Here is a 26,940-nt window from a genome sequence, read left to right on the forward strand (position 1 = left end):
TGTGATGCTTTACCACGGCGGATTACCGCCGTCGTACCTGTTGAGGCCTGTTGCATTCTCCCAGCCGGGGACGCTGACGTTGAAGAACTTGCCACTGTCCTCCTTTCCGACACGGAAGATAACGTCCGTGACTGCCTTGGTGCCCTGCTCGATGGTGAGGTCGGCGCCAGAGCCACCCATGTCCGTATTGATCCACTGTGTGTTGAAAATGAACTTTTTAGCAAAAGGCCGGAATACAATGCATGAGACTTGGGCCACTTACACCAGGAGAGACGGCAATGAAGGTAAAGCCCTTCTCGGCGAAATCCAATGCGTATTGGACCGTCAGCATGTTCAGGGCGGCTTTGGTGATTTTGTACGAGGGGACGGGCATTTGAGCGTAGTTTTTTGCCATGGCCATGGAGCCAAGCGTGGTCGAGCTTGGGTAAAAGAGTCAGCTAATGCGTGTACACAAATCACAGCTCGAAGCTTACATATTGACAACCTTCTTGAGATTTCCCTTTTCAAGTAGCGGGATGAAGGCGGACGTCACGTTGTGTACACCGGTGACGTTGATTTTGAATGTGTCATCCAAATCGGACCTGATACGCGTTAGCTGATGTCCTTTAAGAAAGTTAAAAAGCGGGAAGGACTACGCACATAGTCTGAATTCCTCCGGGAGTAAAGACCATAGCGCCAGCATTGTTGATGAGAACATCAAGCCCCTTCCCATTGAGCGATTGCTCAACCTGGCTAGCGGCTTTCTTTGCACTCTCTTGAGAGGTGACGTCGAGCTGCACGTACTCAACACGGCCATCAGATTTGGCAACCAGCTCCTTGAGACCGTCTGATTCGCTTCGAGCAGAAGCAAATACTTTGCTGATCTCAGTAGCGGGCTTAGCCGCAAGGAAGCTTGCAACAGCAAAGCCGATGCCGCGGGAAGAGCCGGTGATGAGGTAAGAAGCCATCTTGAGTGGAGGTTGAGAGTGGTTGTGTCGGAATTCGATGGCTTGCCACCTTTGAGGATGCGAGGATAAAGCTCATGTGGTAGAATCACCGCTTGGCTATTATATACAGAAGCCTACAAGAAGGATTCATTTTTGGTGGATCTGCTGACAAACGAAATATGTATTCGCCGCTTAAATCGGCCCCAATGGGGGCCGAATCAATCATCATTACCGTCAGACTCGCGCCGCCAAGATCCTGAAGATTCCCACGCCGCAAGGATGCTAGCGCTTACAAATGGAGCGAGTGTCGGCTTTAAGCCGGATTACTTAAGCCCTGCGGGTGTACCGGACTTTAGCGCGACGAAATCATCGTCATAGTTACCCAACGTTCATCGACAAAGCGTTGGAATTTTGTCGGACCCCAAACGTGTAGCGTCTCCATCTCCACACGAGATGAATCCTTGTCTTCATTCAAAACTGCGGTTATTTTAAGTGGTAAATCCTCATAAGGCTAGCAAGCGAATGTAGTGGTGTGTATTTTTCAACGGAAAAAAAAATCCCAAGAGTTGATAAGATAACGTATGGGGGATCATGTCTGCAGTAGTCCCTGTATGAAAACTTTGTGCTAATGCTCAAGGAAATACAGCAGTTTGATATTCTATTCTATAAGATGCTTCTGACTTAGTATTGGAATATTTCTGAGGATAAGTACCATTATTACCCGATATCATTATGTCCACCTGCTAATAGAAGCGAACCCGTAACTTCAAGATGTAGATCATTAACACGTAAAGTGACCGCCATTCCGTCCAGATTGCTAACGGCATCAATCCAAACGCTCTTCTATGAGCTGGAAAATTTCCTCATATCCCGCTTCCTTTGCCAGTTCCCCAGCAGTAAATCCATCAATATCTCGTGAGATGATTTCCGTTCTGTCCATGATCCCGAGCAATGTCTTGACAGCGTTTGTATGCCCCATACTTGCTGCGAAATGCAACGGCGTCCACTTGTAGAAGCCAATTTTCTGAGCTGTTGGACTCGTGACCTTCATTACCGCGGACCAGCCCGACTGGGTCGTCATGACGGACTTGAATGACGACACAGAGGGGCGCCGAGAATGCGCGGGTGCGCGCTCCACCTTCAGAAAGTCTGGCGTCATAACAGACTTGATCGATTGCATAGAGGGGCGCCGAGAATGTGCAAGTGTGCGTTCCACCTTCGGAGGATCCGGTTGCTCCTCAGCCTTCGCTTCCGCGTGCAGGATATCTCTGATCATATCAGAAGAGCCGCCTCTCGCTGCCAGATGTAGCGCCTTGGCGTTTGAGGCCTTCGGATCGTGCTCATATTCTCGGACATCCGCGCCGCGGTCGAGCAGCAGCTTGGCCACCCCCCAGTGTCGCTTGTCGCAAGCTTGAACAAGAGGCGACCAGCCTTTCCCGAGTTGCCCCATATACGCGCCGGCCTGTGCGAGATGTTCCACAGACGCCATCGCCCCGGTCTGGACCGCGTGGATCAGCGGCGTCCGCCCTTGTTCGTCGGCTTTGTTCAGCATGTCGGCTGATACGCATCTCCGGCCACACTGCACCGCCAGGTGTCCTACGTCCCGGAAGTACTCTGGCTGAAGACGTGTAGTTGCACCGTGTTGGTTGAGGATCATCATCAAATCGATGTTGCCGGATGCTGCTGCGTACCAAAGTGGAGTCCTGAGATCCAGATCTGGCGCGTTGGGGTCTGCGCCGTGCGCCAGGAGCAACTGTACCAAGGCTTCGTCACCAGTAGCAGCAGCCAGATGGAGAGGGGTCCGTAGTAGTGCGTCTGGTACGGTCGGGCTCAAGCCTGTGTCTAACAATGCTTGGGCCACTTCGAAGCATCGAGAGGGATCCGGTATGGTGTCTCTTTTGTGTTGCCGATACTCGCAGACGGATTGGAACAGAGCAATCTCCGGTTCGGTCCAGTATTTCTGAGTAGGAGAGTCCAGCCCGTGTATCTTATTCGGCTGGCCACAAGCTGCTGCTGCGCGATGCAAGGCAGTCTGACCGAGGTAGCCCGCCTGGCCCGCGAAGGCGCCTTTCGATAACAGAAACCTGACCATTCCAACATTACCACGTGCCGCTGCCAAGTGGATCGGTGCGTCTCCGAGCATGCTTCGGGCCGAGATACTTTCGCCGGAGTCTAACGCATTGTAAATGGTCATGACATCTCCATTCGCAACCGCGCGGTGCATCGGCCGGTTGAGGATGTGCCAGCGGCTGAGGAACTCGGCCATGTCCATGGGAGATTCGGCTGAAAACTGGCCTTTGGCGGAGACAAATAGCGGGATCTCGCCCCTCTTATTCGGGATGGTGAGTGAAGAGTCGTCGTGTATTAACATCAATCTGGCGCAATCAATGTAGCCATGAAGGATCGCCAGGTGCAACGCGGTGTTTCCGTCTTCGTCGACCGCCGCAACACGAGCGCCGGCAGCCAGTAAAAGGTTGACGATCTTGAAGCGAAAGGCTTTGTAAAGTTCTCTTCCGGATTCCATGTATGAAAGTGCGAAGTGGAGCGGAGTATCTCCATCCGCGGTCCGGACGTTGGCATCGGCTCCCTTCTCCAGGAGGGCTTCGACAATGTCGGGATCGAGCACCTGGCAAGCAACATGGAGAGGGCACTCGCGCCCGTCTGTTGGAGTTCCTGTGATTACATGTTGTGGTGTTTTGCGGATGAGCCGTAACGTGCGGTCCTTTGAGTACTGCCTGATGGCGGCCCGAAGAAGTTGGTAGCTGAAACTGAATCGTACGCTTTGTCAGTCGGCGTCGCACACGATCATGGGCCGGATATGTCGTACGCAGACATAGTAAGCAGGATTTGTAGCCCTTAGGGCCGAAATTACATCCTCCGATCGAGTATTCAATTTAAGAGGTTCTCGATAAAAGTCCAGGGGCAAAAGGAGATGGCTAAACTTTACACGAGCGCGACCCCACTTTTGTACCCAAGGCGGTAAAGTAGCGAGAAGCACGGTACCTCGGCTACGGACGATCAGCCAGCGAACGGCACTAAATTCATACCATGGCCTGAACAGAAACGCAGCAAGAAATTCTATTATCTAGTCGTACTCCTGTCAGTACTGCAAAAGTTCAATGCGCGCTGGTCAAGCCAGTCCTTTCTGACTAGGCCCTACTGGATAGTCCGTTTGATGGAAGGAGAACATTGCCAAAAGGAAGGCCTCTCCTTCGGGTTAGCGGCGGGCTTTCTAGCCGCAACCGGGCGTATGGTACAGCCCTGGCTGAGTACCACGCGTTTTCTTATCTTCACAGGAAAAGTCTGAAGCAGACTGACAGAGTAAAAATGCGATTGCTCCTAATTGAAGCGATTTTCACTGTCATTATTATAGAGACTCCAAATCAAGATGGGTTGTCTTTAGGAAGGGTTTTGTAACCCAGAAAACCTTAATGTCATCACCGCAGATCGCGTAAAAATCCAGTGCACATCGTTACCAGGAACAAGCTTCTTTACATCCCAGATAACATGCAACGCCCCTGAAGCTTTTCGGTCCCGAGCATTGGAGTCTGTTGACCACCCTCCGACAAGTAGCGCAACCTCAAAATCAGGAGTCCGGGAATCACTGACTCAAGAATTGGTGTGAAACAAAACGTCTACGAATCAGTGCGAATATATCCGGTGTCCCATGAGATTCTTCGAGACGATCCTGTATTCCTTCCGAAAGGAGTAAAGCTGCTTCCTAAAGGAGTCGTTCTCCTTTTGGTAATTTAGTCGAAGGGTCATCGACTGAGCAACACTCCCTTCCATCACATCCTGGATCTGCTTCTGAAAAACAAAGACTGGAATTTGTCAGCTTCAATTTCTTCGAGGCCGTTAAAAGCCTCACACCCCATGACACTATGTCTATTACATTGAGATTCATTCAATCGAGGTGCACTACCGAGAAGGAAAAAGAAACGAGGGAACGAGAGCCATTGAGAGACTAACGATGCTAGGGACAATGAAGGGGGAAGATGAGAAAGCCATGGATAGCAGTGCCAGTAATGACATTCAGAAGCAGATCGATGAGCAGGTGTCATTGTTTCTCGAAGGCACGCCAGAACCACACTCGCAAGGATCCTTGGACGTCCGGTTCCGCAATCTCAATGTTATCGGCGCGGGTCTTGGAGTAAGTATAGATGGTTCATCATTCCACTTTTTGAGTTGTTGTTTGCTAAACAGGAAACCTCCAGGCGCAAAAGACTCCCACCGTAACAAATACCGCCCTACACCTTTTACAGACCTTCAATCCGGCTCGGTGGTTATCTCCACCACCAGTTGCAACTCGCAAGCTTCTCCACAGTTTTACGGGTACAGTTCGCGGCGGCGAGATACTTCTCGTACTGGGCAAGCCCGGTAGCGGATGCACGACATTCCTGAAGACGCTAGCCAACATGCGGCAGGAGTATCATGCCATTGAGGGAGAGGTCGTGATCGGCAGTGACGATGCAGTCAGGATGAAGACGGACTTCCCCGGCGAGTTTGCGTTCTCCAGTGAGTGATAAATACCAGTGACGTCAGGAATTGAGGCCACTGACCGGGCGCCATCCTGCAGGCGAGGACGATATACACTTTTCGTCACTCTCCGTAGCCACGACTCTTCAGTAAGTGTTTTATCACCCAGAACAAGAACTAATCTAATCCACGTGTACAGATTTTCAGTGAACGCACGTACTTCGCAGGCATTGCCAAGCCGATCACAGGCTGTGAAGAAGACGTTGGATAGCCTCCTCGATCTCTTCGGTCTCTCGCACGTCCAGAACATAAGCGTTGGTGACGACTACAAGCGTGGGGTTAGCGGAGGACAACGGCACCGGGTGACAGTAGCTGAAGCAGTCAGTACCAGATCAGGGTGAGTACTTTGCGTAGATCGCGAGCGTGGAATTCCTACCACTCACACCAGAAATAGTGTCATGTGTCTGGACAATCCAACCCGAGGCCTTGATTCGAGTACAGCATTGAAGCTCGTGCAAATAATGCGCAGCTACACAAACCAGCGTGGAGCGGCCACCATCATGAGCATCTACCAAGCCAGCGACGCCATGGCGCAGCTATTCGACAAAGTTCTAATCATCAACGCCGGCCGAGAAATCTATTTCGGCCCCTTGGAAGAATCAAAGCAGTACTTCGAAGACCTCGGCTTCTACTATGATCCGCGGATGAGTCTGACCGACTTCCTCACCACCATGTCCGGAGACCACCGTAGCCGAATAGTCCGCCAAGGATTCTCCGGGCCGCCGCCTCCTGTCACACCCGAGGATTTCGAAGCCGCATTCAAGAGGAGTAAGTACTGGTCGGCGCTGATCGACGAGACATCCATGACGCCGGACGCTCCGAAGAGGAACGGCAAGATCGGATACGCGCTACCCTTCTGGAAGCAAGTGTACCAATGCATGATACGACAGCACCGCGTGCAATTGACGGACCGGGGTCCATGGGTCGCCGAGGCTGCAGGGCTACTCGCGCAGGCACTGATGCTGGGAACACTGTACTGGGACCAGCAGGCCGTGACGCGCGGCCTCTATACACGGGCAGCTGCTCTCTTCTTCAATGTTCTGGTCATGGTGCTGCAAGCCTTTGCCGAGTTCGGCAACACGTTCGCTCAGCGCCCCATCCTACTGCGGCATGAGGGCATGATGCTGTATCGACCGGCCGCGTACGCCCTGGGCCAGATTCTGGCGGACATGCCCTGGAAAGCCGCCATTGTCCTGTACAACCTGCCCACTTATTTCCTCGCCAACTTCCAGCGCAGCGTGGGTAAGTTCTTCACCTGGTTTTTTGTCCTTTATTGCGCCATCATGTCCCTTGGCGTCATGTTCCGAGCGATTGCCGTCTTTACTGTCTCGCCGACCCGTGCGATTCTACCCGTCGGCTTGCTGGTGAATGTTCTGATTGTCTACACCGGCTTCTATGTCACGCCGCCGGGCATGAAGGTGTGGCTGGGATGGATCCGGTACTTGAATGTAAGTGTTCCTTTTCCAGTTTTCGCTTTGAGGTTCCGCCAACGACTGACGTTTCATAGCCCATATACTATAGCTTTGAAGGTGTTATGGTCAACGAGATAGTCGGATCCCATTACCGGTGTAGTCAGCCAGACACAATTCCAGTTGGAAGGAGCTACAACAACAGCCGATATCAAACCTGCGCCGTCCAGGGGTTCGAGTCTGGGGCCTCATTTTTGGAAGGCGATGCCTACCTAGACGCTTTCTACGACTTCCACGGTCAACATCTTTGGCGCAACGTCGGTATTGTGCTGGGGTTCTTCTTGATGTTTTCTGTTGCTGTCATGTCAGTTCCCCTGACGAACCCCAATACAAATAATTGCCAAGGCTAACGTGACATGGCATAGGATTGGAATGGAGAGGTTCAAAATGCCAGCAGGCAAACTTGCCACGGTATTCTTCAGCACTGGCATACCCACCCTACGACATACCTCGGACGTTGAAAGCCAGCAATCCGGTTCCAGCGATGGCGAGAAAGAAGATGATGGTCAAAGTAGCTCGGCTCAGGACACTTCGACATATCACCATGTGGAAATAGTAAAGACGCAGCAGACGTTTTCCTGGAAGGACCTGTGCATCGACGTCAAGACAGCTGACGGGACGAAGCGCCTCTTGGACAATGTGTCCGGTCAGTCAACAATCAACTCCAAGGAGACTTAAGGAGATTGCTCACATTCCATCAGGCTACCTCAAACCCGGCTCCATGACCGCCCTAATGGGCATGTCCGGCGCCGGCAAGGTCCGTCTTCCTCCCAATCTTCCCCCCACACCTCCCCGCCGCTAACCCTCCCCACCCCAGACCACCCTCCTCAATGCCCTCTCCCACCGCGCCAATATCGGCACCCTCACAGGCTCCATGTTCCTCTCCACCACCACCCCGCTCCCCCGCTCCTTCAAGCGCCGCACCGGCTTCGTCCACCAACAAGACGTGCACCTGTCATCCAGCACCGTCCGCGAAGCCCTGCAGCTCGTCGCCTACCTGCGCCAACCGCGCTCCACCCCGCGCGCCGCCAAAGACGCGTACGTGGAGCGCGTCCTCGACCTGCTCGAGATGCGCGACGTCGCCGACGCGCTGATCGGCGAGGCGGGCGCCGGCCTCAGCCTCGAGCGCCGCAAGCGCGTCAGCATCGCCGTCGAGTTGGCGGCGAAGCCAGACGTGCTGCTCTTCTGCGACGAGCCGACGAGCGGGCTGGACGGGGACGCGGCGCTGGAGGTGGTGCGGTTGTTGCGGAAGCTGGCGGATGCCGGGTTGACGGTGTTGTGCACGATTCATCAGCCCGCGGCGAGGCTGATGCGGGCGTTTGATGAGTTGTTGCTGTTGGTGCCTGGGGGGAAGACGGCGTACTGCGGGCCGTTGGGGGAGGATTGTGGGGTTGTGTTGGAGTATTTTGGTAGGCATACGCGGAAGTGTGAGGCCTGGGAGAATCCGGCGGATTATTTCCTGGCGGAGTCGGTGAATCCGGATGTTGACTGGTTCAGGCTGTGGCAAGAGTCGCCGGAGCACGAGCAGCTTTGGCGGAAGCTGGAGGGTGTAGGAGACAGTGAGGAACCCTCCAGCCTGACTTCCAACAACAACAACAGCATAGACGACGATGACCCGGAGCGCTACGCAGCAACGACATGGGAACAGCTCCGCGTCGTCACACATCGCGCCTTCACCGACTACTGGCGCGACCCAGACTACGTGCTGGGCAAATTCCACCTCAACATCGGGATGGGCCTGATAAACAGCCTCACCTACCTCCAACTGCGCTCCTCCCTCACCGACATGCGCAGCGCCATGTTCTCCATCTTCGTCAGCATCATCACCGGCCCCGTCATCGCGCTGGCCGTCGAGCCGCGCTTCACGCGGCTCCGCGACCACTTCCTCGCCCGCGAGCGCGACAGCAACACGTACCGCTGGCCCGTCTTCGTCGCCGCCGCCATCGCCGTCGAGCTGCCGTGGGCGCTGGCCGGCGGCTGCGTCTACTGGTGCCTGTGGCACTACGCGGTGGGCTTCCCGTACGACGCGGGGAGGGCGGCATATGCGTTTTTGATGTACGAGCTGTACACGGTGTTCGTTACGGGCGTCGCGCAGATGACGGCGGCGTGCTTCCCCACGGCGCAGGGCGCGCAGATGGCGACGGGCTTCGTGTTTCTGATTGTCAATACCTTCAACGGCCCGCTCAGCCCGCCGCCGCTGACGCCGCGCGGCTGGCGCTGGATCTATACGGTGTCGCCGCTGTACTATTTCGTCGAGGCTATGGCGGCTAATGCTGTGCATGGCCGGTCCGTTGAATGTGCGCCTGGCGAGACGAGCGTCTTTTTCACGCCGCCGGGTGGGCCGAGCGGTTGTCGTGATTACGTTGCTGACTACTTTGCTGCGGAGAACTCGACTGGCTATCTTCTGGATTCTTCTGCGGAGGGGCGCTGTGAGTACTGTCCGTTTTTGGATGGTGATCAATATGTAAGTGTTTTGTCCTGTTCCACAGCAATAGGCCGTTCCTGACCTTGTTTAGATTCGGCAATACGGGTTTGCATACTCGAATCGTGCAGATAATGTCGGGATATTTATCGGCTTCATTTTGTTCAACTTCTCCGTCGTTTTCTTCGTTACGTGGCTCTTTTTCATCCGAAAGAGAAAGACTTGAGGTAGATTTCGTGGAAAGATAACAGACGTGGGTAGCTGAAGCTATCGTCCGGACGTGCATGTAGAATTTTTAATTCCGCATTCTTGTCCGGACGATAGCTTCAGCTACCGATGACATGAGCAAAAAACAACTCCACGTTGGCTAACCGCTGTTTGATTTGTTTCGATCTGTATACCTATCCCTGTAGCATTATAATTCCCTGATGTGGAGATAGTTGCATTCAATTCAATCGTTGGCTGGTAGCTCTGAAATGATTGGCGCGATCATCTATTTGGCTTTTTATTTGCCGCTGTCCTCCGCGTCACATCATTACCCTCCACGGTGGAGTTTTGTACCTTGAAGTCCCACTGATTACGTCATCAATCCCCTCATCATGCGCATATATGGGCCATACTTATAAGGCATTAAACTAAAACCTAGCCGGAGGAATTCTGCCGAATAATCTTTTTTCGAAACATCTCAACACTTGCAAGATTGTTAAAATGGGGGAACCTAAGTCAGTAGCTATTGTTGGCGGTATGTGTACTCACGCCGCTATATTTTTTCTAACAGCTTTGTCGCTAACGTAAAAGAAAGCGGGCGTCTTTGGCCTTTCGCTGGCTGTTGCACTGAAGGAAAGAGGTACGTAGCAAGCGTGGAGCGAATGTCTCAGAAACCCGCTTTCTGACAGAATGCCAGGCTACAAAGTCACGGTTTTTGACCAGCATAGATACGATGAGACCGGCTATCTGCCTGGGGTTGACGCTTCTATTCAAGCGGCCTCGGTAGACGAAAACAAGATTGTGCGTTGCCCACTTTAGCGTCACCATTATTTCGAGCGGACAGAACTGAATCCTCCCAGTTCCGGGCGTCGTACGGGACGAAGCTGCACTACCAGCGACTCGCTCTGGAAAGCCGTGAAGCCTGGTGTCTGCTCAACGAAACGCGGAGGAACGAGAACCCTTCACATGGAGACAGCGAAGACCTTTTCGTTGGTTGCGGCATGCTTCGCGTGCAGCCTACGGAGGAGCTCGGCGCGTTGGAAAGGGAAACGCTGGCGAATATGGAACGCGCCGGCCTGCGCGACACGCAATTCGTGAAGGGTAACCCGGCAGACTGTGAGCGTGCAGCGAGCTTGGGATGGGCGTCGAAGCTGCTCCAGTTCGAAATTCCCGATGCGCCTGTGCGCACAACGTACGAGGCAGTGCTTGATTCACTTGCGGGGTTCACGAAGTGCAGCGAAGCATGTGCTCACTTTCAAAAGGTAGCCGCAGCTAAGGGGGTAGAGTTCCGGTTTGGAAGTCACGAAGGAGCGTTTGACTCACTCATTGAGAGCCCGAGCCCGACACCAGCGGCACAGCGGCGGGCGGTTGGTCTAAAGACTCGGGATGGCGTCAATCACAAAGCGGATGTGGTGGTTATCGCTGGTTCGTATGGCCCTGACATCCTACTTCCAGCCCTCGTTAATACGGTCTTACAGCTGGATCCTTCTCCACGCAGCTGCTTCCTGACTTGTCGTATCATCTCGAGTCATCCGGCGGTAGTATTGCGACGTTCAAGATAGACAGAGACGACTCCTACCTGTGGGACAAGTATTCGCCCGAGAAGTTTCCTGTCATGACATGGAAGAGTGCGCCGCGTGACAGCGATGGAAAGGATACGGGCAGCGTCTACGTTTTCCCCCGGACCCCGGACGGCCTCGTCAAGATCGGCTACCGGGGCATCAAGGTGCTCAAAATATGTTGCTTCGCCTCATAACATGCGCTAATTTTCTCCACCATCCCAGTTCACGAATTTTCAGCCAGCCCCCACGGGCACTCCTTTCACCCAGGAGAAACAGTGGTCTGTGCCGCTCCCACCGGCTGAGTCGTTGACTATTCCCCCACCTGCTGTAGCCGCGATCAGGACGTTCGTCTCCATTTTTCTCCCTGAATTCAAGGACTTCCCGTTCCACTCGACAAAGCTGTGCTGGTACACCGACTCGCTAGACAATTCCTTTGTGGTGGGTTACCCCGGTGGTTGCACTGATGACGCATCCCTGCTGAAACCTGGTCATGTCAGATCGATTACGTGCCAACCTACGCCCATAGATCTGTTTTCGTCTGTACGGGCGGCAGTGGCCATGGCGCTAAATTCCTGCCGGTCCTCGGAGAGGTGAGTTGATCTTACTTGAACAGCGAACTGGAGCTTTCGATTGGCTGATGGATTTTGCGCCGCATTCAGCATGCCGCGGACATATTTGAGAATGGGGATGAAAGTTCCTCGTACATGCGGCATTTTTGGCGGTGGCGGAACGATGCCCCGAGGAGGAACGGCCTCGAAGAAGGGCCTAACGGACCTCGTAATATTGCAACGGAAAAATAGGTCCATGGCGGATCTTGCAGTCTCGTAAAGTAAGCGAGTGTGTCTGATACCGAAAGATGTCACGGATGAAGAATGCAGCCGGGGGTGAGGTCTTTAAAGAAATGTGGTATAGCATAGGGTCACTTATCCAGGAGCTACTTGACATTAAATTGCCGTTTGTTTCCATTTGAGCCCATGCGCTGATAACTCTATACGCAGTCAACTCGTTGCTAAAAGCCTCATGGAGGAGCAGTAGCTGTGATGTTTGCGCCGTAATCCGGCAGCAATGCTCCACATTAATGTTTACAAAAGGAACGAGCTTACGATTTCTCCCAACACCATTCGGAAATCGAAACATAGACACCTTCTCAGTTCAGACAAGACGCCGCCCAGGCGGGCCATAATAACAAGCCTCGCAAAGCCTCACGCTTAGAAGAGACAAGACGCCGCGAAGGCTTCGACACCATGCTGTACTGGATTACGTGGGCCCGGCCTCGGACATTCTTGGCATACCTGCCACTTGAAGAAAATCATACCGAATGGCGACTTGGCTCGGAAGCTGAGACGTGAAAATTTTGCTTAATGGCCACATCAAGACATCTGATAGGAAGAAGCGTGCAGCGGGCCAAGCATTCCGCGTAGCTCGGATCTTACTTCGGAGAAGCAAGACGTCGTGAAAGTCTTGCCAAGGATGCACTGCGGGAGCTGCCAAGGTACTGCCAAGGCATTCTGGGTCTGTGGCTGTCTGCCGTGCTTCCATGCAAATTAGAGCATTTACGAAATGGCGGACTGCCGTTCTACCAAACAAAAAATATATTGAGACGTTTCTCGTCGTCGTCAGTGACTAGGATCTCATCTTGATTGTTGAAACACTTCTCATTAACGCTTCCCTGGATCAATTCCGAGGAACTTGAGAATTTCCTTGTTTGCTGTCCACCCCGGATTCGCAGCGGACTCGCATCCCAAATTATGATGTCGAACAAGTATGACTATCCAGACCTTTTCATTACCCCTCATAAAAGAGGATTAGTATACTAATGATACTATCTCAAGGGAAACAAACGATGTGCCCGAAGTACCCCAAAAGAATGAGAAGGGGGTCGAGCCCCGACCGGTCAACAGCCAGCATGCGGTTTCCTCCGCAGAAATCGACGATACCACTATCTTTTACAATCTTAACAAGGACAAAGTAGAGCCTCTGACACCGGAAGTTGAAGCCTCAGTTGTCCGTAAGAACTTCTGGTTTCTTTTAGCGCAAACGTGGTGGATCGCTTTCTGCATACACCTGGACAAATCGACTCTTTCCCAAGCCAGCACCATGGGCATCTTCAAGGATGTCAACATGACAAAAGCAGAGTACAACAACCTTTTTGTGGTTTTCTACACTGGATACCTCGTTGCCCTCTGGCCAGGAGCCGTGATATCGCAGCGGATCGGCCAGAAACATTTCATAACGGCTTCTTTGTTCCTGTGGGCTCTGCTGCTGGGGATGCACCCGCTGGTCAAGACGGGGAAGCAGCTCATGGGCCTGCGGTTCTTGCTGGGACTGGTCAGTCATGCCCCAATCGAATTTACGTTGGAGTCGGCACTGATGTCACCAAATTACAGACGGAATCCCAGATTGTGCCCAGCACTACGGTGGTGCACCAAGCTTTCTTTCCTCCGCGGAAAAGCCCATGGGTGCAGCTATTGTGGTGGGCTTCTGGGAGCTTTGCAAACGTGCTCCTGACTATGGTGGCCTACAAACTCATCAAGGACGATAACGTAGGAGTTCTCGTCGGTGGCATCTCATCGTGGAAGTGGTTGCACATCATTTGTGTCGTCATCACCATGGCCGTCTTCATTCCACTTGTGTTGTTCCTGCCAAATTCCCCCGTGGACGCGAAGTGGTTGTCTACGGAGGAGAAGGTACACACGATCACCATGATTCGCCGGGAGCGCGCCGGCATCTCGAACTCGACGTTCAAATGGTCGCAGGTGCGTGAGTGCTTCACTGATCCGAAAAGCTGGTTATTCATGTAAGTTTCTTATCCGCTTTGTTGTTCATGGCCGAGTTCACCAACAAACATCAGCTTCCACATGTTCTTCAACGAGCTTCCAAACAACACTTCACAGCAGCTGCCACTGATTGTTGTCGGATTTGGATTCACAGCGGCAGAGAGTGCCCTCTTCAACATAGCGAAACCTCTGATCGGCTCGCTGCTCATTCTCGTCTCCGCATGGATGCTGTACAGTACACGTCTCGGCACTGGATACACGTGCGCCATCTCCTATATCCCCTGTTTCGTTGGTGGCATCATCGAGGTAAGGAAACGCCAATCCAATCTGTATTAGAATTTCGTCACTCAACATTTACGTAGCTCGCATCACCATGGTCGAATAAGGTTGCCCTAGTCGTTGGGACTCAAATCTCTACATTCAAACCTTCGTATCTCCTGGGTCTCTCCTGGGCTGGGACGACGACGACTGGCTACACCAAGAAGCTCTTTGTCATGTCGAGCTGCGTCGTTGCTGCGGCTGTTGCGAACATGATTTCGCCAGAGTAAGTTCGGACCCATTTTCACAAATAGTGGACAGGACGACATCTGACAAAATACCTACGTGCTCTCCAGATTTTGGCAGGAAAAATACAAGCCGCGGTATCGGCTACCGTGGGGGTTCATGACAGCGTTTTGGTTTATCTCGCCGGCCATGTGTCTGATCATTCGCTTCTATCTGGTGCGCGAGAATAACCGACGTCAGCGGCTGCTCGAGCAGATCAATGAGGCTTCCGATAGCGATGTGTTCGACACGGGCAGTCAGGTCATTACAATCCACGACAATGATCTCGACCTGACGGACCGCCAGGATTTGAAGTTCATGTATCCACTTTAAGACCAGGTACTTTGGTTTGCAATGCAGCGAGCCTGGGGGTCTTGGTGAAGAAGTCCAAGGGCGCGTAAGCCTGCTTCTGTGTGTGGTAGATTAGGGATTAGACTGCTGTGTCCTGAATGTGCAAAAGGAGAAGCAAATTGTGAAGTTAGTGGAGATACACGGCCTAATTCAATTTAAAATTGAACCCCACATCCGATTAGCGAGGATATTTTGCAGTAGTGAGCACGCGACCTTGAGCACTGCATATCAGGTGCAGAGGCGGTTGAGCACGTTTCGAAAGGGATCGGCGAACATGGAAAACTGCGATACCCTGATGGCTCTTATCTCGCATGATCGGCGTCGTTCCCTGTCAGGACATCAAGGTATTTGAGAGCATTCCCCACAGTTTGCAAAAATCGCGCGGAGCAGAGACTCTACTGAGTCGTCGCTTAGATATCCATCACGGTAATAAGGTCTGTGATGGAGTTTTTAACATGCTTTCAATCGGATTTAACTAACGTAGTGATGCTGTCATAGCCAAAGAAACTCCGCCTGCAACAAATAAGCAGCCATGCTGCATCTAATCCGTTTGCCGTTTGTCCTTGCGTCTACACGTTTCATCTTTTTCTTTACGATCCTCGGCTGTGCTGCAGCTAGCTTGAGCGATAATGGTAGAACGGCAACTCTAAACGATATTTCTTATTACATTAGCGGAGTTCCCGTTGCGCAACTCTCAACACCATCTTCCCATGCTCTCCAGGACAAGTTCCCGAATGACGACCTGGTTACACTTACGGTGATCCTCGCTGAGGCTGGATCTGTAGAAGAATACAACTCGACACTTTCCAATTTCAGACAGGAGGACGACGTTTTCCAGGATGGCTTCCTCCAGGCCGTCTACACCAGCGACATTTCAGCTGAGGCACTCGGCGCCTGTGCTTCGTTCTCGGATGAAACCTACGGAACCAAGCTGTTCATGACCAGGGGAACGAACGTCACTGGCGCCGTCTCCGCTGCATTAAATTCTACCATCCCGAGCGGCCCGTACTTCGTCTCCACTGCAACCGGGAACATCTTCAAGGCCTACCGACTGTATCGGGATGACTACTTAGCCTTCACGCAGCCCGTCATCAGCGACGAACGAGACGGCTTTCTCCCCCTTCCAGCAACAACCGGGGACCTGATGACCCGCAGCATCGCAGTCCCATCACGACTCTACTCCACGCCATCCACCTCCCAGCCGCTCGCCGGCCTCCGCTTCGCCGTAAAAGACATCTTCCACATCAAAGGCGTCAAGACCAGCGGCGGCAGCCGCGCGTACTACTCGACCTACGGCACGCAAAACACGACCGCGCCGTCCGTCCAGCGTCTCCTCGACCTCGGCGCCGTCCTGGTGGGCAAAACGGGCACGGCGCAGTTCGCCAACGGAGATCGCCCCACTGCCGACTGGGTCGACGTGCACTGCCCGTTCAACCCGCGCGGCGACGGCTACCAGCAGCCGTCGGGCTCGTCGACGGGGTCGGCCGTCGCGGTTGCAGCGTACACCTGGCTGGACGCGGCCGTCGGCAGCGACACGGGCGGCTCGATGCGCAGCCCAGCCCGGCTGAACGGCGTATTCGGAAACCGGCCATCCACCGGCGCCGTGTCCATGGACAGCGTGCTCCCCTTGTCGCCACACCTGGACACGGCCGGTCTGTTCACGCGCAGCGGCGCGCTATGGGCGAACGTTACGCGGCACTGGTATGGCGACGGCGCGTCCAACTTCTCAGCGTATCCGCGCAGCATATACATCTCGAGCGACTCGAGAGACGGGTCGGTCCCCGAGGCCCTCGCCCTCTTCGACGCCTTCGTCGACCGGCTGGCGCGCTTTCTCAACGCCACCAGCACCGACATCGTCGACGTGCGGCAGCGCTGGGCCGACAGCGCGAACCACAGCGTCCCCCTCGACCACCTCCTCAACACCACCTACGCCATCCTCACCGCCGTCGACCAGTACAACCTGCTCGGCGCCCAGCTGATCACCGACCACGCCGCCCTGCACTCTGGCGCCCGCCCCTACATCAACCCCAACCCGCGCACGCGCTGGGCCTGGGGCCAGCAACTCACCGCCGCCGACCCTTCCGCCTACGTCGCCGCCGTGCGGAACATGACCTTTTTCCGTTCCTGGTGGCTCGACAGCATCATCCGTCCCTCCGCCGCTACCTGTTCCGAGGGGCTGTACGTGTACCTGCGGGCGTCCGGCACGGCGAGCTACCGCGACGAGTATTTCGAGCCGAGCGCGGCGCCGCCGACGGGCTTTGCGGACTGGACGATTGCCGGGTGGGCGGGCGCGCCGGAGGTGGTGGTGCCGGTGGGGGAGGTGGCGTACCAGAGCGAGGTGACTGGCCGGACGGAGTGGTTGCCGGTGATGGCGACGGTGCAGGCGGGGAGGGGGTGCGATGGGATGTTGGCGGGGTTGGTGGGGGAGATGGAGGGGAGGGGCGTGGCGAGGGCGGTGAGGGCGGGGAAGAGGTTGTATGGCGGGGAGGAGGAGGAGGAGTAGGTGGTGCCTGGGGTTGATGGTAGGTGTGTGGTGACGATGCCAGCGTGCTGCGCGTTCATCATCATCAACAGCAGAGTGAATATGTAGAACCTATGTGTATTTTCTAACTGTCCCATACATACATACTCATGCGTGCTAAAAGAAACTCGCCTCACGAAACTGATGCAGTGTGATAGTCTAGTATCTATAATACAAACCTCACCATTCCAGATCACTCCTTTTATTCCTCCAAAAATACAACACCGGCACAACCGCATACACCGCCCACGACAACCCCGCCATCGTCGCAAACTGGCCCATCGCCCCCGCGCTCTCATACCACGCCAAACTCCCATAACTCACCCCAAACGCGAAAAAGTTCTTCATCCCATTCACCAACACCCCAATCTCCCCCGCCTTCCCCGGAAAACAGTCGACCACATACGTCAACATCACATTCGCCGACGCCGTCAGCCCAAACGCCGCCATGCCCCACCCGGCGCTCGTCGCGCCCCACGCCCACCCGTCCCGCAGCGCGAACCCCATGACCAGCCACCCGGCCGGACTAACCACCGCACCGGGCAGCACCGCAGGGAGGCGGTGCCGCGGATCACTATTACCACCACCATTCACACCACCCTTCTTCCGCGCAGCCAGCGCCCCATACAGCACATCCGCCACCGCGCCGCCCACCGGTATCCCGACCAGCAGTCCGACCAAGGGCCCCCAGTTCAGGAAGCCGACCTGCTCCGCGTCGAAGAGCCACGGCGGCGCCGAGTACTGCGCGGACACGACGATGCTGGCGACCACCGTCCACCCGATCGTCAGGCCGAAGAGGAGCGTCGTGACGAGGACGGGCGGCGTGACGAGGAGCGGCGCGGCGGAGCGGAGGAAAGACAGGATGCCGCGGCGGGGCGGGCGGTCGGCGCCGCGCGAGACGATGAGGAAGAGGCTGCGGGTGAGCCAGGTGCGGAGGAGGGGCGGGTGCGGGGGGTGGAGGGGGGTGTGGAGCTCGATGCTGGCGGCGTCGTCGGCTGCGGCGGTGGTGGCGTCGACTAGGGTTGGTGAGGAGGTGGAGCGGGGGATGGGGGACGGGGTTTTGGGGCGGAGGGTGCGGAGCTCGAGGTGGTCGAGCGTGTTGCTGCTGCTGTCGGCGGCAGCCAAGGAGGTGACGCCGTCGATGTGCTGCTGCAGCGGGTAGGTTGTTTCCGGGAACATGAGGAGGCTGCTCAGGAGGTTGAGGCCGACGGCGATGGCGCTGATGTTGAAGAACCACCGCCAGCTGTGCAGCCGCGTCGCGATGGCGCCGGCGGCGATGGGACCGAGCGAGGAGCCTGCTGCTAGGAAGCCGACGTAGACGACCATGGCCTGGCCCAGATGTCGGTTCGGGAAACACTCTGCCACGATTTGCGGCCCCAGCGCTTCGATGACGCCGCCAGCCAACCCGCCGATGAAGCGCGAGCCGACCAGTGAACCGTAGGATTGCACGTTTGCCGCCCAGATATTGCTGAGGAGGAGGGTGGCCATCGACAAGATCGTTGTGTTTCGCTTGCCGACGTATTCAGCGGCGGGGAGTGCGAAAAGGTTCTGGGAACGAATCATTATCAGCGGCCAATCCTTCTACAAAGATGAGGTTTGGGGAAGGGAGAGCATACTCCTACTCCCAGCATCAACATTGCGTAACCTGGTAGGCGGGATACCTCTGTAGTTGTGCAACGGAGGTCTGGGGCAATTGATCCGAATAACGGAGCTACACCTGCGCTGAAAACATTGCCCATCATGTTGTAAAAGCTGACGTTGAGGAGGATAGCGATACGCCACCAAAGGGGCCATGACTTCAATCGTCAGTAGACTGGCTGAACAACGAGATGCTCATACATACCATGGGGCTCGGCCCTTCGTTAACCGCAAGTGTCACTGCCATAATTTAAAGAGGCGCCACCGTCTGGTTAGCATCACACCACCTTTGAGAGGTACGCCTTTGCCTATATAAGCCATACTCACTGTGTGATCAAGCTTTCCAGACTCGACTCGACGTACCCCGGAAATGCACGGAAACGCACGGAGACATCGGGTTTCTGTAGGGCAAGGATGTCACTTTACCATGTTCACTGATTGACGCTTCTACAACTCCATGTAAGGCAATTGCGGGGTACGGTTTGAGGCACTGGCAAGCGTCGTGTCTATTTATTGTTTCATGGAAGCAGGCCAATGGGGTGTTGCCTTAAGCAATCGATGCCACAGCCCCGGCTCTTGGACTAACCTGATTCGGCAGTGGATCTCATGCATGCTTGGGCCTACGATGGCGAGGCTGATCGAATCAGGAAGTTGGGCGAGGCTGATCAAAGCTTTAGAGCTTATTTGGCACCTCAGGAGAGCTGAAACTCGTGTTCCTGCACTGCCATGACCTTACGTGGCTTTCCAAGGCGCTAAATGATGCAAGTCTCAGGCTCCGGGGAAGCGTCGGGAGGCTCGGCAGTACAACATTTGCAGTTACCGCGACTCATAAACATCCACCCCACAACATTTAATCAGTGACGAATAACTTAATGCTGGCTTAATATCTTAAAGCCATTGCACATAAGGACTTGGATTGAGTTCTCGTCCAGCCCAGCGGGGGCGAACGACAAAACGAAAATACAGCACGGAACCATAACCATATATTTTCCAATGACGGCTGTGCAAGAGCACAAGGAGCAAGCCCCTTGTCCTTCAATAGAACCGAATAAACACCTTCAACCCTTCAAACCAAGCATACCCCGCATAGTACTACTCAGGCGCCTCCTCGATCCCAATGTCCGCACTCTTCGCCACCTGCCCAGGCCCACCTGCCGCACTACTCTCAATTAGACTCACCAGCTGCGGCCCGACCAGCTTCGGATCCACCTACCCCGCTTAATTCCTGAGCTCCCTCCGGTAAATGGCTGAGATGCTAAACGAGACGTCCGCCACGCGATCAATCCGCCCCCGTGGCGCGCTGGGGCCCGTCCGGCTGCTGCGCGAAATACACACTCGGCACGCCCACGGACATTCTCAGCTATTTTTGTCAGTCAGTCGGAAGGACCAATATGGGGATGGGGTTCAGAGCGTGGCTCAACACAAATGTGAACTCGTGGTGGACGTTGCGGCTGTCGGACTCTTACTGAAGCCTGTCGCTGATCCCCACGCCTCTTGCGAGAAAGCTCATACTCTCAGGTTCCATCTCAAGCTGATCATGGCTGGCTGTGTCTGGAATGATGACATAGTTGGCAACAGCGACCGACGTCACGGCATCTCCAATCTCGGACACATAGCCGACAGCCTCGAAGCCCATGTTCCATGGAAGGGTGTCGCTGGAGACGCCGTGGTGTGCGTGCAAGTCAGAGCCGCAAATGGCGTCATATCACCATATGCAGTCAATTGAGCGTGAAATGGTGTGCCGTTCCAAAAAGGTTTTAGCTTGAGTTACGCACAGGTTGCAGATGAGAAGTGAATAGAGATCACGTGGTTGTTCTCTCGAGATTGAAAGAAAAAGCACTGCAAAGTAATTTATTATCCTCATACTTGCTTTGCATGTACCAAAATGGGGCGGGCAGAATCACTACGAGTAAATGGTGTCTGTGTGCGAGACTTGAATTTATGCAGTCAGACTAGAAGACTGGACGTTATTCTTTCGTCTGTCTCCGAGGAGTCATACGGGAGCCATGAGATAATGGCACAGACAGTCGATCATAACCAGAAATAATTTGGCCTGCCACAAACGATCAATACTTACTTTGGACGATAGGCTAAAGGGCGCCAGGAAAACGCGCAAAAGTTTAAGGAGTAACGGGCATACTCTAATACAATGCCACCAGTAAATTGATAGCGCCGTTCGTCCATCACGTATCATTGGTGGATCTGAACGATAATGGCTGCTAAAGCTGCGATTTACCTCTCCTACCATTTGCCCGGTGGTATCAAAAAGGCAATGTATATCCGGCGTTGTACAGTTGTCGTAATCAACGCTCGATTATATCCTAATGTTCGACGCTCAACGCCAGAAACAGTAATCGCCATTCGTCCTTTGTGCATAGTGTGTATAGCCTCTAGCCGCTCACGGCGTGGAAGTGCGAGCTTGTTCTCCACCTGCCTTTTTGGTGATTAGCCTTCCCCACAAATCGGTCCCTGTTACCCCGAACTCCAGTTCCTGAATGAGACTACCAATGACGCAAAACACAAAATTGCTTCAAAGTGTCTTCCGGACAGATGGATTTCTCTCTCTTTTGGATCTGTATGAGCTAAGGTCCGCGGGGACATGGGCCAGATTTGACATTTCGGCGTCGGCTTCACCGGCTTGGCTTTATCGCCATCAACTTCACACGAAATGCTAAGCCTGAACTCCAAAGCTTAAAAAGGGACGTATCTTCTTGTGCCATTGAGCAAGACACCGAGTCAACTGCCTACAACTCTCTTCACTGATCACAAAATCTCCAAGATGGTTCGCATTTCCAACTTTGTGCTCCCGCTTCCGTTGTTCGCTCTTATCCACGGTTTTCCCGGAAGCTTCTTCCGCAACCTGCCTCGTGCAGATCTCCCAGCAGCCTTTTTCCTCGCCGGCGACAGCACGACTGCCCCGAGTGGTGGATGGGGTGATGGATTCCTCACCACAACCCTAGCCAATGGAGCGTGGGGTACAAACTTTGCCAAGAGCGGAGCCACTACTGTGAGCTTTCGCAACGGGGGCTACTGGGATTCGACCATTGAAGCCGTGAAGAACGTCACAGCGAATGGAGACTACACCGCCTGGGTCACCATCCAGGTAAGTCCTGGTATCACTTTTCAATGGTTCCAGACTAATGCTTGCCTTCAGTTTGGCCACAACGATCAGAAAGCAAGCGCCAATATTACCACCGAGGAGTTCGCCACAAACCTCGGAGTATTTGTTGACGAGGTCCTTGAAGCGGGCGGCAACCCTGTTAGTCAACACCGTCCTAATTTCTTTTTCTTTGAAAAAAAAAAAAAAAACTCATGCTAACAGAAATAACTTTAGATTCTAGTCTCCTCACTGACCCGTCGGGCTTTCGAGAATGGAACAGTCATCGAAAATCTCGCAGAGGTGGCGGCCGCAGCTCTCGAAGTTGCCGAGGAGAAGGGTGTGCTTTCAATTGATCTCAACAGAGCTTCAACGGACTACTGCAACGAGATTGGAGAAGATGACTCCCAAACGTACAACCTGGATGGCACTGACAGAACGCACCTGAACGATGCTGGGGAGGTGGTTTTCGGAAACATGGTTGCGTGGCTGCTCGACAACAGCGACGAAGGGGAAACTTTGAGCCAGTATACGGTGGCAGGTGATGCTTACGCGGAGGCTTTTGAGAGTGGAACTTACATCGCGGAGTAAGGGGCAAGCAAATGGAATATCTTCGAGATGGGGACGTCGCAGGTTGTTAGCTTTCGGTAACGTTTCTGTAGCTTACGCCACTCATTAGCACATCAGTATTTGAATTTATCATTGATTAGTCCTACCAATATCGTTCTCGTGCCTGAAGGAGTACCCGTGCTAACGAATAGAAGACCGTCTTGAGAATTAATGATTACCGCTTTGTCCTTTTTCGCTCTGTTCTTCCATAATGTTTAATTACTTTGTAGATACTTCGGCGCGGGATTTAGGAAACAAGTGTCAGTGGTTTCGATGCTGGTTGATGACGAAAGGTAGAGTTGAGACAAATGAATTACGTGACGGTGCACGGGCGCGCGTCAGCGGTGGGTAGACATTGGCTTAGAAATCGTCGGGCAAGGGGTGGGGGAGTACATCTGACTGCAGTCGCCCGCGTCCGACCGACTCAAGTTTCCAATGTTCCACACTTTCGTCTCGACTCCTAGCGCAGCCAAACCGGGCTCGAAGGGGTGCCGTCGCGTCAAGCACGCCTGCGAGCACTGTCGGTTGTTTCGCGTCCGATGCGACGGCCTGCAGCCCTGCGCCCGCTGCCGCTCCCAGCGCCACCGCTGCCTTTATTCGACCCAATCGCCTCAACGCCAGCCGCCTAAACACGCCCCGCCGCCTGCTCATGAGCTATGTTCAACCAGATCCCCGGCTCTGGAGCCCTCCTCCTCCACCCCTGAGTTCTCGGCTCCGCCAGGCCCGTCTTCTACTTCCCCGTCCGTCGCAGCGCCCGCGCCCGGCCATGAGCCCGTCGATCCATTGAGCTCCGACTCGATGGTAACATTCGCAGCCAAGATCAACCACTATTTCTTGTCTATCGTTACAGTCGTTCCCGAGAAGGTGTTCGAGAGCCCTCCGCTGCCACAGTATATTCCCTTCGACGTTTCTACTGTGCAGAGCGCCGACCAACCCTCGCTCCACCTGATTTCCACCCAGCGCTCCGCTCTGCTCCGTCTATACGCCCGCCGTCTGCATCCAACATTTCCTGTCGTCCACCTTGACCGGCTGCAAGCTCTTTGCCGAGAAGAGCATCCACCCCCGCTACTTTACGCTGTCTTCGCCCTGTCCATCCAATATGCCGCCTGTTCCGGTCTTGCCGCCCGTGTGCTCGACCTGGCTATCCCTGGGATCGCCGCTTGTTCCGACGCCTCGCAGGCTGGGTATCAGCTAATTACCCGCTGCAGAAGCTTACTTGCTGCCGGCTCGTTCGAGCCCTCTCTGACCGAAGTCCAATGCGACGTGCTCATGGCCCTTTACCTGGTCAATGCCGGTCAACTGAAGGCTGCCTACAATCTAGTTGGCTCCGCCGTACGCGTTGCGTTCTCTCTCGATCTGCACCGTGCACGGCAGGATCGTCCCGATGATCTCTGCTGCAGGCTGTGGTGGTGTCTTGTCCAGCTGGACCTGAAATGCTCGTCCTTGCTAGCCCGGCCTGCCGCAGTCCGTCGCTCTGACATGACGACATGTCCTTTCCCCATCGATACTAACGGCGACTGGTACTTCTATATTAGTTCCGTCAAGCTGACTGCGGCTGTGCTCTCTGTCAACAGCTTCAAGCTTCATGGTGCCGACAACTTAAGTGTCAATGAAGAACTTGCCCGAAGCCTTATAGATCAGTTGGGGCCTATTATCGAGTGGGAAACTTCTACACAGCAGAGTTTTCCAGACCTCGAAATCGATCCCTATAAGACTATATCAAGGTTTCAGCAGACACAAGATCAGATCTTATTGCATTGTATCGACTCTCAGCCGACACCGGCTATCACCCGGAGGTCTAGGGTAGGGAGTGATATAACCCCCTCCAGCAACACGGACTCGAAGGCGGACGTTCTGCAACACATTCTTCTGAAAGTCCATTACCACAATAGCCTGATGAGCCTCCTCCGGTCTTTCATCTGCTTCCCCTTTAGGTCTATTAGCCCTATTCGGAGTCCTTTAGTCGATAAGCACGCTACCGACGCCGCTGCGCACGCGTTGGCACTCACCATCACTGTCGTTGAGAGCTTCCAATGCAGCGACCTGCTCTACGGATGGTGTGACGTGTACCGGTCTCTATGGAACGCGCTGCTCACCATGGCCGGTTTCGTCGTCTCGTACCCTCTTTGCGCCATGTCGGGTACAGCACGCCGTCTTTTCCCGAGAGCCCTTGCTATCTTCGAAATGGTCTCCCCGCGAATCTCTACCGTCGCGCGCTTTCTGTCATTTGGGAAGGATCTATTCAGCCGTATTGAACGCCTGGTAGCTTTCGTCGAAGAAAGAGAAAAGGGGAAGCAGGCTTCAGCTGAGACTGAGAGCATGCAGAATGCACTCGGTGATGTAGATCACGCTGTTTCTGCATTTACTGTCGCTGAAGGCTCTCACAACGATGAATCATCCCTTGATAACGATCCCGCCGTGGGATCGTGCGAGGGCTTGTGGAGCTGGACGGAAATAATCGACACTCCAAGCTGGCCAGAGTATCAAGATGGTGTTGATAACTTGTTCACGGATATCACAGACTTGGATGTATTGATGGAAGATCCGTGGCGTCACCTACAAGAATAGATTTCGACTTCCATGAATTTGACTCCCCAATTTCGAGAATCTGACTCCCTCGAATCTAGATTTTAACTCTCCGCTAGCAATATTACCTATATCTCGTGACTGGAATGTATTTTCGCGCTGCTATCAGCGTACCTATATTTACAAAAGATGAGCGAGTCGATTTCCGAAGCGGGAGTGAAATTTGTACGAGCCATTCCCATTCATTCGTGGTGTAAGACTACCAGACTACAGTCCCCTCTCGCAGGCGATGGCTCTAAGCTGATTCGGAAACATAACGAATATATGATCGTCCGGTATTGTGCAGAATACTTTTATAAGATGTTACTGAAAGCTTGCGTGTTGTTAAAGGTCGTAGAATTACACGTAGTATTTACCCAGAATTGGATGCCGATTTGGGAATTCAATCAAATTTTGCGCTATTCTCTCAGGCCCGTGGGAGGCCCGACATGAAACTTGAAAGTGATTCCCAGGATGATAGACTAATTCGCTGAATAACATTAATTTTGCGTAGAGCGGAGAAGCCAGGAAAACTATCAGATAAAAAGTGCAATGCTGGATCATTTGAATAGCCAAATTTTTACATTCTTACAGTCTTGATTGTAACATAGACCAGAACAACGGGATGGAAGACAGCAGGTCAAACCCGTCAGATAAGCTGTTTACGCTGCCACACTCCCGAGTAGCGCTATCTTATTCGATGTTGGCATCTCACTTGCGACCATAGTCCCACTCAGGCTCGACAGCATCCGTCTCCTCGGCCTTGGCGTCCCTCTTTCCGTAGTCCCATTCAGGCTCAACTTCACCCTCGACATCCCTCTTGCCGTAATCCCATTCTGGCTCAACGACCTCGTCTCTCTTGCCGTAGTCCCATTCAGGCTCGACAGCCTCATCCCTCTTTCCATAATCCCACTCCGGCTCAACAACTTCGTCCCTCTTTCCATAATCCCATTCCGGCTCAATGACCTCGTCCCTCTTTCCATAGTCCCACTCAGGCTCAATGACCTCGTCCCTCTTTCCGTAGTCCCATTCGGGCTCAATGACTTCGTCTCTCTTTCCGTAGTCCCATTCGGGTTCAGTAACTTCGTCCCTCTTTCCGTAGTCCCACTCAGGCTCGATAATGTCATCCCGCTTTCCGTAGTCCCATTCGGGGCTGATTTCAGATTCTGCGGACTGTGCTTCGACGGCGTTCGGGTTCGCAATAGGATTGGCAGTGGTTCCTGTGGCGAGAAAGCCGACGAGGGCGCTGAGGGCGACAGAGATCTTCATGGTCGTAGATGGAAATAGCTGGGTGGCTGATCTTAGCGCTGGTCCCGGAAGAGCGTAAGGCAACCTACAGTTTTATTCCGTGAAAGGGTTGAAGATGGTTTGTTTCTCTCCAGTGGTGAGGAGTCTGTGTATTTATATCAGGAAAATGCTTCCAGACAACGACTTCACGTTTTGCAACCAAGGTGCACCTTTCTTCTTGAGGAAAGGCGTAATATGCAATAGCAACAAGCAATCCTTTGCCACACGGCTAATACCTAACCATTAACAGTATGCTCCGGCTCATGTCTGACATGCATATATCGCCTCATGATATTGATCCGGCTTGTTCCGAACGTGTAATATCTCGAACGGAGCTACCGGAACGACTTCATGACCAATGAAACATGAACCTAGGCATCGCAGGATGGGGTAAGCCCCAGATGGCGCGATTATTTCAAGATACCTCGCG

At 53.8% G+C, this 26,940-nt stretch overlaps 9 protein-coding genes across 9 annotated transcripts; 5 read left to right on the forward strand and 4 right to left on the reverse strand.

Moving 5' to 3' along the window:
* Positions 1 to 9: 9 nt before the first annotated feature.
* Positions 10 to 947, reverse strand: LTHEOB_6695 (Short-chain dehydrogenase/reductase SDR; the record flags this gene model as incomplete). The annotated part of the gene is made up of 4 exons (XM_035515979.1): positions 10 to 195; positions 263 to 419; positions 474 to 581; positions 640 to 947. 4 exons carry the CDS (start codon positions 945 to 947, stop codon positions 10 to 12), a joined length of 759 nt encoding a protein of 252 aa, XP_035372730.1.
* Positions 948 to 1,752: 805 nt separating this feature from the next.
* Positions 1,753 to 3,450, reverse strand: LTHEOB_6696 (Ankyrin repeat domain-containing protein 65; the record flags this gene model as incomplete). Its single annotated transcript, XM_035515980.1, has 1 exon — positions 1,753 to 3,450. One exon carries the CDS (start codon positions 3,448 to 3,450, stop codon positions 1,753 to 1,755), a length of 1,698 nt encoding a protein of 565 aa, XP_035372731.1.
* A 1,458-nt stretch (positions 3,451 to 4,908) lies between these two features.
* Positions 4,909 to 9,579, forward strand: LTHEOB_6697 (ABC transporter; the record flags this gene model as incomplete). Its single annotated transcript, XM_035515981.1, has 10 exons — positions 4,909 to 5,076; positions 5,141 to 5,441; positions 5,503 to 5,551; positions 5,602 to 5,799; positions 5,857 to 6,910; positions 6,970 to 7,235; positions 7,297 to 7,577; positions 7,633 to 7,688; positions 7,749 to 9,395; positions 9,448 to 9,579. The coding sequence occupies 10 exons, from the start codon at positions 4,909 to 4,911 to the stop codon at positions 9,577 to 9,579; spliced, it is 4,152 nt and encodes a 1,383-aa protein (XP_035372732.1).
* Positions 9,580 to 10,061: 482 nt separating this feature from the next.
* On the forward strand, positions 10,062 to 11,316 carry LTHEOB_6698 (FAD dependent oxidoreductase; the record flags this gene model as incomplete). The annotated part of the gene is made up of 5 exons (XM_035515982.1): positions 10,062 to 10,095; positions 10,156 to 10,200; positions 10,258 to 10,361; positions 10,421 to 10,985; positions 11,039 to 11,316. 5 exons carry the CDS (start codon positions 10,062 to 10,064, stop codon positions 11,314 to 11,316), a joined length of 1,026 nt encoding a protein of 341 aa, XP_035372733.1.
* Positions 11,317 to 13,219: 1,903 nt separating this feature from the next.
* On the forward strand, positions 13,220 to 14,775 carry LTHEOB_6699 (Allantoate permease; the record flags this gene model as incomplete). Its single annotated transcript, XM_035515983.1, has 5 exons — positions 13,220 to 13,450; positions 13,510 to 13,919; positions 13,974 to 14,205; positions 14,262 to 14,443; positions 14,514 to 14,775. The coding sequence occupies 5 exons, from the start codon at positions 13,220 to 13,222 to the stop codon at positions 14,773 to 14,775; spliced, it is 1,317 nt and encodes a 438-aa protein (XP_035372734.1).
* Positions 14,776 to 15,503: 728 nt separating this feature from the next.
* LTHEOB_6700 (Glutamyl-tRNA subunit a protein) lies at positions 15,504 to 17,296 on the forward strand (the record flags this gene model as incomplete). Its single annotated transcript, XM_035515986.1, has 2 exons — positions 15,504 to 15,519; positions 15,579 to 17,296. The coding sequence occupies 2 exons, from the start codon at positions 15,504 to 15,506 to the stop codon at positions 17,294 to 17,296; spliced, it is 1,734 nt and encodes a 577-aa protein (XP_035372735.1).
* Positions 17,297 to 17,494: 198 nt separating this feature from the next.
* On the reverse strand, positions 17,495 to 18,802 carry LTHEOB_6701 (MFS transporter; the record flags this gene model as incomplete). The annotated part of the gene is made up of 1 exon (XM_035515987.1): positions 17,495 to 18,802. The coding sequence occupies one exon, from the start codon at positions 18,800 to 18,802 to the stop codon at positions 17,495 to 17,497; it is 1,308 nt and encodes a 435-aa protein (XP_035372736.1).
* A 2,929-nt stretch (positions 18,803 to 21,731) lies between these two features.
* On the forward strand, positions 21,732 to 22,640 carry LTHEOB_6702 (Gdsl-like lipase acylhydrolase; the record flags this gene model as incomplete). The annotated part of the gene is made up of 3 exons (XM_035515988.1): positions 21,732 to 22,055; positions 22,107 to 22,211; positions 22,287 to 22,640. The coding sequence occupies 3 exons, from the start codon at positions 21,732 to 21,734 to the stop codon at positions 22,638 to 22,640; spliced, it is 783 nt and encodes a 260-aa protein (XP_035372737.1).
* Positions 22,641 to 25,934: 3,294 nt separating this feature from the next.
* LTHEOB_6703 (Copii coat assembly protein sec16) lies at positions 25,935 to 26,492 on the reverse strand (the record flags this gene model as incomplete). The annotated part of the gene is made up of 1 exon (XM_035515989.1): positions 25,935 to 26,492. One exon carries the CDS (start codon positions 26,490 to 26,492, stop codon positions 25,935 to 25,937), a length of 558 nt encoding a protein of 185 aa, XP_035372738.1.
* Between the last annotated feature and the right edge of the window lie 448 nt (positions 26,493 to 26,940).

Source organism: Lasiodiplodia theobromae (assembly GCF_012971845.1).
Source record: "Lasiodiplodia theobromae strain AM2As chromosome Unknown scaffold_19, whole genome shotgun sequence".
Classification (NCBI taxonomy): Eukaryota; Fungi; Ascomycota; class Dothideomycetes; order Botryosphaeriales; family Botryosphaeriaceae; genus Lasiodiplodia; species Lasiodiplodia theobromae.